At 32.6% G+C, this 12,046-nt stretch overlaps 1 protein-coding gene across 1 annotated transcript in view; it reads right to left on the minus strand.

Moving 5' to 3' along the window:
• The window catches only part of LOC134845907 (WD repeat-containing protein 81-like), a 70,251-nt gene that overhangs the window by 13,188 nt on the left and 45,017 nt on the right, over nt 1-12,046 (minus strand). Inside the window, exons 10-12 of the mRNA XM_063863034.1 lie at nt 4,027-4,616; nt 3,451-3,648; nt 468-642 (exon numbers count right to left, since the gene is read on the minus strand). Coding sequence (XP_063719104.1) covers nt 468-642; nt 3,451-3,648; nt 4,027-4,616 — 963 coding nt within the window. The remainder of the gene's footprint in view (nt 1-467; nt 643-3,450; nt 3,649-4,026; nt 4,617-12,046) is intronic.

Raw genomic sequence — 12,046 nt, forward strand, 5'->3', positions numbered from 1 at the left:
GCACGCTAGTGTCAACAAAGGAAATGCACTGAGCATAAAAAAATCAAACGCGTAACCGCGAAATTAAATTCGGGCAAAAATAGGGGAAAACCATCGCGACCTATATAAGAATCTGAACTACGTTCACCGACTCTTAAAAAAGTAAATCTTAAAAATATAAATCCGACAATTTTTTGAAACTTCAGAATATGAATCCTATTTTGAAATTTAAATTGACTCACGTTTTTCCGTGCCATTTGTTCTTTTGCTATTAAAGAGCGCAATATGTCTTTCTTTCGGTAAAAAAATTGACGAAGACTTGAATAAAAAGAAAACAAAAGTCACACGGCTAAAAAATCAAATTTGAGTGTAATCAAACTTCAAAAAAATTGTCTCCCCCAAAAATCAAAAAAATCATAACGACCGAGATCGTTTGTTCATTAAGACTTAACAAGCGGGATGTTCTTAACAAGAAGACGTGTACTAACGTGACACTTCAAACTGAGTCAAGCTACTTGTGAAGTTCGAGGCACTCTGATAATGATTCCTCAAAGGAGGCCTTTCGCCTCCTCTATCTTTCGCATCCTCCGTTCTGCGAACTTCTTCGTCGTCTTCTTCTGTTTCCGGTTCACTGCAGCTACTACTGCCGCTCGAGATGTCCACCTGCGCCAAAAAAAAGTCATTTTGGGGCGGATGTTCAACAAACAGCCATATCTTGCAAACTGCAAAAAAATCTAACAATCGAATGCGCGAAATCTTGCATCAGAACAGAGGCAAAGCCAAGCTTCGCACCATTTGCGATGCGGAAAATTAAAAATAAAAAAATAATAATAATTTCAAAAATCTGTTTCTTTAAAAATGAAAAAAAAACTTGAAAATTGGGTTTTTTAATTCATCAACAAGAAAATAAACTAAAAATCAATAAGCAAAAATTTTAGTTCAGCACCAAATAAATTGGCTGTACTGTATTAAATTGCTCCTAAGACAAGCGATGAAACCTTTTGTAAATCGCACAATGAAAAAATCCTATAACCAATATTTTGTGCGAAATATTTCCATATTGCTTCACATTTTTCAGTGCGAAAAAATTAGCTTACAAATTCAACTTCAAAAAGTTAAAAGGCGAAATTTAATTTGAAAAAACAAATAGAAAATAGAAGAAAAAATTTTTAAATTATCAAAATCTAGAAACGTTTGGTTGAAAAATTTGCCCGAAAAAAGATCGAATAAGTAAAAGATCAAAAATAATGCTGCTATAATGTTTTACAATTTTTAGGACATGCAAAATCCTAGAAACAAAACAACTTATTTGGTATAAACAGCGCAGATTAAGTCAAGAGGGCCTTTCACAACGAAAAATTCTACCAGAAAGGTTGAACAAATAAAATAAAAACTAATGAAACTATTGAACTAATATTTTTGGATTAAATAGCACTTTATACTTGCTTAATCTCAGTCAAGTCGAACAAAACTGCTACCTTCCCAAACACATTAAGCAAGAGAGCAACAATAAAAAAAAACAATTAGGCATTGAGCAAAAACGCAAAAATTATACAAAAACTAGGCGAAAAACTTCTTCAGGTATTATTATTTTTTTTAAAATTTAATTGACGAGGGTCAGAGGTTTGCTTAAACTTTTAAAAATTTCTGGTTCTGGTTCAATCAAAAACATATAATATCATCAATTTAAAAGAAAAAACATGGGGAAAAAAAGCAGAGAATTAATGCCGAACAATCTCCAACGCCGGAAACCAACCGAAAAAATTTGCCATCAAAAAATTTACAAGAATTCTTAATTTGCTCTCAAACAATATATGCTAACTATACACTTACCAGGCCATTACTCATCAGTGGACACTGAACAGTTCACATTGATTATATTCAAGTTAAAAGCCAAAACTTAATTTGAAAAAAAAAAACAAACAGCCAATCGAAGATTGGAAAAAAGTAATGAACGCAAGTAAACAAACAACACTGACTTTCTTGAAAAAATCTCAACTTTTGAATTTTAAAGAAAAAAATAGATGCCATTTAAGCTCTTTGAAAACCTAGAACAATTTATGATTGGCGCTTTTTTGATAACATGAATCCAACTAGAGAAAACTGGATCAATAGGTAAAGTTTTTTACGCTGAAAATCAATAAATTGAATTCCACTTTCGAAACTAAAAATCGTTCACAATTTTTCGCGCCCTTTCCACGTTTGTATTTGGAGAGTGCTATTTACGTCAATTACAGCAGATGAACTTCAATTGAACTCAAAAAGTGCAGATATACCTAAGTGCATTCATAAATGCATCAATATGTATGAATGCACATCTGTAGTTATTAGCTACATTTAAGACTCTTCCTGAAAAAAAAACCAAAAAAAATCAGCATTAACTTTATAAGAATCTTCACTACGTTCATTACTATTAAAAAAAGTCTAGTACTCGATTGCAATAACCTTCAGATTCCGCAATATCTTACGATATCTGAACACTGAGGCGAAGTTGCATTTTGCATACGCAAGCAAAAATATGACCGATAACGCTACTGGTAAACTCTAAATGAGTAAAATTTCGAGTCTACAAAATTTCTTCAAAGATGCACGCCAATTATGAGTCTACATAGTTGCTAAATGACGCAAGCCAATTATGACGCATTAGCAGTACCAGTCAATTTGAAAAAAAATCTACCAACTAACATGCCTCAATTTATAGAGCGGACGCAATTTAACTAGTATACGAAAAAGTTCATTTAAAACATCCGACCCTGCCCAGGTACGAACCCTCTTATTTTGTTGCTGGTCTCCTTCTCTACCTCTACGCTACAGATCCATGATTTCTTGAAGCTAAAGTGCTATTTGTAATATAATAATCTGTGTTAATATCCTTAGCATTGGCTGTACTTAATAGCTGGATCAAAACGAACACTTTCAAAATGAACATTTTGTCGCAAAAATTGCATCGCAACAATATTTGCGACTTAGGTTGGAAAAAAGAAAGTTCATACAATAACACAAGTATAGCGACAAAAAAGAAGACACTAAGTGACAAAAAAGAAGACCCAGTTAAATTATTTTTTTAAGCATCTCCGAAAAAATTTACGGATAAACCTCAATTAAAGAGTGTTCAATTAATGCTGATTTTTCGAGTTATTGGCTTGGATTTCAAGTGGCTACCGAACTACTGATATCTTTTGATTTACACAATCGAAATACTGTGAAAATTAAGGATATTTCTATTTTCGTTAAGTTTTAAACTAACTTAGGCAAAAAATATATGATTTGGTTTTTCTTCCTACGAAACCAGTAAAATTTTTGTTGAACTTGTTCGATTGTTATAGAAATTGGCAAGCAGAATAATTAGAAAACGACAAACATATTTGATATTTAACCTTGTAAAAACCCTCGTTACGCTTCAAAATTGACGCGTTTGTAGCGGGGTGGGGAAAAGTAAGAGCTCATGACTTCACTGATAACATTTCACACCTGCTGATCAACTAATGATTTCACACTTGGAAACTGGTTCATCCGCTTCTCCATGTAGACATTGCCGAGTAGTTTACAGAGAGGTGCGTATATGCTCATAATGAGTTTGAGGTCGAAGCAGGCCGAAAACTCCTCCTCCTTCTCGGGTGTCATTTCTGAGTAGGTGTACAGTTCAGGGGTCAAGTAGTAGTCTTCGCCCTGAACCCGAAAACATAGTCTCAGATTTTAAAAAAAAACAAAGTTAGGTCATTGGCTATCATGGACCACGCATCCATTTAGCGCTGATGTAAACTAAGTTATTGTCATATTTCTAAAGCATATTCAAAGTGCGTCAAATGATGCCCAAATATTAAACAACCCACAAAAAAATCGAGCTGATATCTATAAAACACGAATTCCTCGTTTGGCGTATAACTCGTTTCTTTGTCGAATGACGTTTCTTTTTCTTTTCGGCTATATTTTCAAGAAATTGTTCTTTGATTTCCGCATATTTTGTAGATATAAACAACTTTTAACTAAATTATACATGCGAACAGTAATTATTCTATAGATTTTTAAAATATTTTCCCGACTTACACTTGATCTCATCAAGTTAGAATAGTTCTTTGGAGTTCCGAACATGATGGAATCCTGCTGTATAGCGACGTCTGTGTAGAAGTCCGCCGACTCCCCACTTGAAGCACCCTTCTTAAACGGCGAAAACTCGTAACTCAATGGCTGTCTCGGCATTGCTGATCGGGTCAGGAAATCTTCCAAATTTGTAAAGAAAGACAGGACAGTTTTCATAAAACTGCTCAGAATCATGTCTCGTCCAATTCGCCCACAGATTTCAGTTAGAATCTTGATCCAAACTGATGCCATGACATACCTAGAGTCCGGATTGTCTGCCAAGTTTGAAGTCGGCGAGAGAAAAATGTTGGCTACTTTCACTAAAACCATGTTCAATTTGTGCAGATTTTTCACCAAAAATGGATCCGTCATTAGCGACACGGACAACTTCATGATATGAAGTGCTGCAAGAATACTGGCAACGGACCTCTCCGATACCTGCGATGTTATGCCGTCTAGCTGTTTGAAGACAAAAGCGAAAATCTGCGAATCAATTACTTCTTCGCCATACACAAGGACAGCTTCGCTCAAGCACCTCAAAATTCGCTCGAGTGTACCTAAAACAACAATACATGATTTAATTGAGTTAACTAAAACATAGACAACGGACAGTTGGAAAAGAGTCAATAGAGGCAAGGAAACAAAAAAACGACATATATTTTTTTGAAAAAATCTCAATTTTCGAATTTCAAAAAAAAATAAAGATAGCCTTCAAGCTCTTTGAATTTCAAGAACAATTAATGATTGAAACTTTTTTTTGAAACACTAGTGAGAACACGACAAAAAAAGCAGCTATAAAGGGCAAAATAAAAATTATAAATAAGCCTCGAATTAGCTAAAATTCGTCTTCCTCTGAGATATGAGCATGTGACCAAGAGAATCAGAGTCTCAGACACTAATCACTCAGCCACGGAAGCTTAATGAAGTACCATTTACCACTCAGTCACAAATAAAGTAGAGAACAGACGCTATGCAATTTCCAATGCTGCAAAAAAATTTCCAAAAAGTGAACACTTTTAATGAACACTTTTATTTGCGAGTCAGGTTAGAACAAAAAGAAGGTTCGTAATAACACACTAAGCTGCTCACAAGTGTCAAAAACAAAAAACCAATTTGAAAAAATTAGATCGAGAGGTTAAATTTTTATTCCGCTAGAAAACATGAAACTTTAAGGCGATCACGTTTTTACACTTTTGCTGTTCGATAGTGGAATGTGCCTTCCTTTTAACCTGAAGGAAATAAATTAAACTTACAAGAAATCAAAAGTCGAACCGCAAAAAATCAAACTTGTCCGAACACATTTTTTTCCATGGCGAAAAATCATCACAATCTATCATCACGAGGGTCATTTACCCTTAAAAACAGAAAAGATACAGACGTAAACAGCCAAGAATCACCTTAGATAAACCGAAAAAACAGTACTGTTGATATTGCTGCTAATTTCACAGTTTGATATAACATCATTCCCGATTCAGATGTGTTAAAAAAACTTCTGACAATAACAAAGGCAAGCTTGATCAGCATTTACAGTACCACTATCTGGACAAAAAGAAACTTTATCTGAACATCGTTTTCAATTAAACCCAACGATAACGAGCCGCAGCCCATCGGTATTTTTCTCGCATCTGCTGAGAGAAGACACATGGCATATCTGAAACATATTTAACATTGGTAGGAACCCTGATTAAAGCAGAACGTCAATGAAAACTTTGCCCAGCAATAAAATACAGACCAATGTAAAAAAAAAACAGACTTTTTACAGACTTTACAGACCGGTCAGTAATTACAGACCAAGTGGTCACCCTGGTCCCACTATCTGGATAAAAAAGAAACTTTATCTCAACATCCTCATCAATTAAACTCAACGATAATGATGAAGCAAAAAAAGTACCACGCTTTCATCAGAGTGTGAGAAAGTATCAACAGATCTAAAGAGAAGCTTTCAAACGGCTCTTCCAATATCATCATCTCGAAACATGAAACTAGAGAAATAAACAAACGATAGCAAACATTGTCAACAAATTAGATTAAATCTTTGACAGCTTTTGAAAGACCTGAAAAATCACAAAATCCAAAGAAAAAAGTAATAAAAACAACCGTAGCATTAAACATTTCGTACAAAAACATTATTACTAAACTAATACGTTAAAAAAACAAAGTGACTGAAATGATTGAACTAATACTCAATCAGAGAATGACAAAATTTCAGTTGATTATCAATGAACGAATTTAAGTCCACCGCTGACCAAATCGTTAACAATTCCCAATTCAAATGTGTTTAAAAACTTTCTACAATAACAAGGGGAACCTTGATCAGCATTTATAGTACCACTATTTGGACAAGGGAACTTTATCCGAACATTGTCATCAATTAAACTCAACAATAACGGTGAAGCAAAAAATTAATAAACTTTGATCAGAGTACGAAAAAGTATCAACAGATCTAAAGAGAAGCTTTCCAACGGCTCTTCCACTATCATCATCTTGAAACAAAAAACTAGAGAAAATAACAAACGATAGCAAACATGGCCAAAAAAGTAGATTAAATCTTCGACAGATTTTGAAGGACCTGAAAAAATCAAAAGAAAGTCGTAAAAAAACCGTGGCAGTAAAGAGAATCGTACAAAAACATTGAAACGAAAAAAATACAAAAAATACTACAGTGACTAAAAATGATTAAAATGAGACTCAATCAGAGAATAACAAACTTTCAGTTGGTTGTCAATGAACTATATAGAATACACCGCTGATCAAATCGTCAACCATTCCCGATTCAGATGTCTTGAAAACTTTACATTAACAAAGGCAAACTTGATCAGCATTTACAGTACCACTATCTGGACAAAAGAAAACTTTATCTGAACATCGTCATCAATTAAACTCAACAACAACGGTGAAGCAAAAAAGTATTGTGCTTTCATCAGAGTACGAGAAAAAATCATCAGATCTAAGGAAAAGCTTTCAAACAGCTCTTCCAATATCATCATCTTGAAACATAAAAATAGAGAAATGAACTAACGATAGCAAACATGGTCAAAAAATTAGATTGAATCTTCGACAGATTTTGAAGAAACTGAAAAAATCAAACGATCCGAAGAAAACGTATCAAACAACCGTAGCATTAAACATTTCGTACAAAAACATTATTACAAAATTACATTAAAAAACAAAGTGACTAAAATGATTGAACTAATACTCCAAGAGTGAATAATAAAATTTCAGTTGATTATCAATGAACGAGTTTAAGTAAACCGCTGACCAAAAAATCATTAATTCCCGATTCAAATGTGTTAAAAAACTTCTCACTTTAACAAAGGCAAGCTTGATCAGCATTTACAGTACCACTTTTAGGACAAAATTTTTTTTTCTGAACATCATCATCAATTTAACTTACTAATAAAGTTGAAGCAAAAAAGTACCATGCTTTGATCAGAGTACGGGAAAGTATCAACAGATCTAGAGAGACGCTTTCAAACTAGAGAAAAGAACTAACGATAGCAAACATGATCAAAAATTAGATTATAACTTCGACAGATTTTGAAAGACCTCAAATAATCACAAGATCCACAGAAAACTTAAATAACACAACCGTTGCAGTAAAAGAAATTGGTACAAAAATTTTAATACAAAACTACTACGTTAAGCAAAACATATTGACTAAAATGATTGAACTAATACTCAATCAGAGAATGACAAAATTTCAGTTGACTGTCAATGAACAAGTTTAATTCATTGACAGTCAACTGAAATTTTGTCATTCTCTGATTGAGTATTAGTTCAATCATTTTAGTCAATATGTTTTGCTTAACGTAGTAGTTTTGTATTAAAATTTTTGTACCAAAAATATTATTACAAAATTACATTAAAAAACGAAGTGACTAAAATGATAGAACTAATACTCCATCAGTGAACGATAAAATTTCAGTTGATTATCAATGAATGAGTTTAAGTACACCGCTGACCAAATCATCATTAATTCCCGATTCAAAAGTGTTAAAAAACTTCTCACATTAACAAAGGCAACAAAGACCAGCATTTACAGTACCATTTTTAAGACAAAATTTTTTTTTCTGAACATCATCATCAATTAAACTCACCAATAAAGGTGAAGCAAAAAAGTACCATGCTTTGATCAGAGTATGGGAAAGTATCAACAGATCTAAAGAGAAGCTTTCAAACTAGAGAAACGAACTAACGATAGCAAACATGATCAAAAAAATAGATTATAACTTCGACAGAGTTGGAAAGACCTGAAATAATCACAAGATCCGAAGAAAAGGTAAATAACACAACCGTTGCAGTAAAAAAAAATTGGTACAAAAATATTAACACAAAACTACTACAATAAGCAAAACATATTGACTACAATGATTGAACTAATACTCAATCAGAGAATAACAAACTTTCAGTTGATTGTCAACGAACTATATAAAGTACACCGCTGATCAAATCGTCGACAATTCCCGATTCAGATGTCTTAAAAAACTTCTGACATTAACAAAGGCAAACTTGATCAGCATTTACAGTACCACATTTAGGACAATTGTTTTTTCTGAACATCATCATCAATTAAACTCACCAATAACGGTGAAGCAAAAAAAGTATTATGCTTTGATCAGATTACAAGAAAGTATCATCAGATCTAAGGAAAAGCTTTCAAATAGCTCTTCCAATATCATCATCTTGGAACATAAAAAAAGAAAAATGAACTAACGATAGCAAACATGGTAAAAAAATAGATTGAATCTTCGACAGATTTTGAAGGAACTGAAAAAATCAAAAGATCCGAAGAAAAACGTATCAAACAACCGTAGCATTAAACATTTCTTACAAAAACATTTTTACGAAATTACATTACAAAAAATCAAAAGATCCGAAGAAAAACGTATCAAACAACCGTAGCATTAAACATTTCGTACAAAAACATTTTTACAAAATTACATTAAAAAACAAAGTGACTAAAATGATTGAACTAATACTCCAAGAGTGAATACTAAAATTTCAGTTGATTATCAAGGAACGAGTTTAAGTACACCGCTTTTAAAAATCAAAAGATCCGAAGAAAAACGTATCAAACAACCGTAGCATTAAACATTTCGTACAAAAACATTATTACGAAATTACATTAAAAAACAAAGTGGCTAAAAGGATTGAACTAATACTCCATCAGTGAATGATGAAATTTTAGTTGATTATCAATGAACGAGTTGAAGTACACCGCTGACCAAATCATCATTAATTCCCGATTCAAATGTGTTAAAAAACTTCTCACATTAACAAAGGCAAGCTTGATCAGCATTTACAATACCACTATCTGGACAAAAAGAAACTTTACCTGAACAACGCCATCGTTTAAACCCAACACTAACGATGAAGCAAAAAAAAGTAATATGCTTTGATAAGAGTACGAGAAAGTATCAACAGATCTAAAGAGAAGCTTTTAAACGGCTCTTCCAATATCATCATCTTGAAATATAAAACTAAAAAAAAGAACAAACGATAGCAAACATGGCCAAAAAAGTAGATTAAATCTTCGACAGATTTTGAAGGAACTGAAAAAATCAAAAGATCCGAAGAAAAACGTATCAAACAACCGTAGCATTTAACATTTCGTACAAAAACATTTTTACGAAATTACATTACAAAAAATCAAAACATCCGAAGAAAAACGTATCAAACAACCGTAGCATTAAACATTTCGTACAAAAACATTTTTACGAAATTACATTAAAAAAAGTGGCTAAAATGATTGAAATAATACTCCATCAGTGAATGATAAAATTTCAGTTGATTATCATGAACGAGTTTAAGTACACCGCTTTTAAAAATCAGAAGATCCGAAGAAAAACGTATCAAACAACCGTAGCATTAAACATTTCGTACAAAAACATTATTACGAAATTACATTAAAAAACAAAGTGGCTAAAAGGATTGAACTAATACTCCATCAGTGAATGATGAAATTTCAGTTGATTATCAATGAACGAGTTGAAGTACACCGCTGACCAAATCATCATTAATTCCCGATTCAAATATGTTAAAAAACTTCTCACATTAACAAAGGCAAGCTTGATCAGCATTTACAATACCACTATCTGGACAAAAAGAAACTTTACCTGAACAACGCCATCATTTAAACCCAACACTAACGATGAAGCAAAAAAAAGTAATATGCTTTGATAAGAGTACGAGAAAGTATCAACAGATCTAAAGAGAAGCTTTCAAACGGCTCTTCCAATATCATCATCTTGAAACATAAAACTAGCGAAAAGAACAAACGATAGCAAACATGGCCAAAAAAGTAGATTAAATCTTCGACAGATTTTGAAGGAACTGAAAAAATCAAAAGATCCGAAGAAAAACGTATCAAACAACCGTAGCATTAAACATTTCGTACAAAAAAAAACATATTTACGAAATTACATTACAAAAAATCAAAAGATCCGAAGAAAAACGTATCAAACAACCGTAGCATTAAACATTTCGTACAAAAACATATTTACGAAATTACATTAAAAAACAAAGTGGCTAAAATGATTGAAATAATACTCCATCAGTGAATGATAAAATTTCAGTTGATTATCATGAACGAGTTTAAGTACACCGCTTTTAAAAATCAAAAGATCCGAAGAAAAACGTATCAAACAACCGTAGCATTAAACATTTCGTACAAAAACATTATTACGAAATTACATTAAAAAACAAAGTGGCTAAAAGGATTGAACTAATACTCCATCAGTGAATGATGAAATTTCAGTTGATTATCAATGGACGAGTTGAAGTACACCGCTGACCAAATCATCATTAATTCCCGATTCAAATATGTTAAAAAACTTCTCACATTAACAAAGGCAAGCTTGATCAGCATTTACAATACCACTATCTGGACAAAAAGAAACTTTACCTGAACAACGCCATCATTTAAACCCAACACTAACGATGAAGCAAAAAAAAAAGTAATATGCTTTGATAAGAGTACGAGAAAGTATCAACAGATCTAAAGAGAAGCTTTCAAACGGCTCTTCCAATATCATCATCTTGAAACTTAAAACTAGAGAAAAGAACAAACGATAGCAAACATGGCCAAAAAAGTAGACTAAATCTTCGACAGATTTTGAAGGACCTGAAAAAATCAAAAGAAAGTCGTAAAAAACACAACCGTGGCAGTAAAAAGAATCATATAAAAACATTAAAACAGAAAAAAATATATGTGTTAACTATTGTCAATTAACTATATTAAGTACACCGCTGATCAAATCGTCAACAATTCCCGACTCAGGTGTCTTAAAAAACTTCTGACATTAACATAGGCAAGCTTGATCAGCATTTACAGTACCACTATCTGGACAAAAGAAAACTTTATCTGAACATCGTCATCAATTAAACCCAACGATAACGATGAAGCAAAAAAAGTACCATGCTTTCATCAGAGTATGAGAAAGTATCAACAGATCTAAAGAGAAGCTTTCAAACGGCTCTTCCAATATCATGGTCTCGAAACATAAAACTAGAGAAACGAACTAACGATAGCAAACATTATCAAAAAAATAGATTATAATTTCGACGGAGTTTGAAAAACCTGAAAAAAGCACAAGATCCGAAGAAAACGTTTTTAACACAACCGTTGCAGAAAAAAAAATCGTACAAAAACATTAATACTAAACTAATACGTTAAACAAAACATATTGAATAAAATGATTGAACTAATACTCAATCAGAGAATGACAAAAATTCAGTTGATTGTCAATGAACGAGTTTAAGTACACCGCTGACCAAATCGTCAACAATTCCCGATTCAGATGTCTTAAAAAACTTCTGACATTAACAAAAGCAAGTTTGATCAGCATTTACAATACCACCATCTGGACAAAAAGAAACTTTACCTCAACATCGTCATCAGTTAAACCCAACGATAACGATAAAGCAAAAAGAGTAATATGTTTTGCTCAGAGTACGAGAAAGTATCAACAGATCTAAAGAGAAGCGT

The sequence above is a fragment of the Symsagittifera roscoffensis genome, chromosome 5 (assembly GCF_963678635.1).
Source record: "Symsagittifera roscoffensis chromosome 5, txSymRosc1.1, whole genome shotgun sequence".
In the NCBI taxonomy this organism is placed as follows: Eukaryota; Metazoa; Xenacoelomorpha; order Acoela; family Convolutidae; genus Symsagittifera; species Symsagittifera roscoffensis.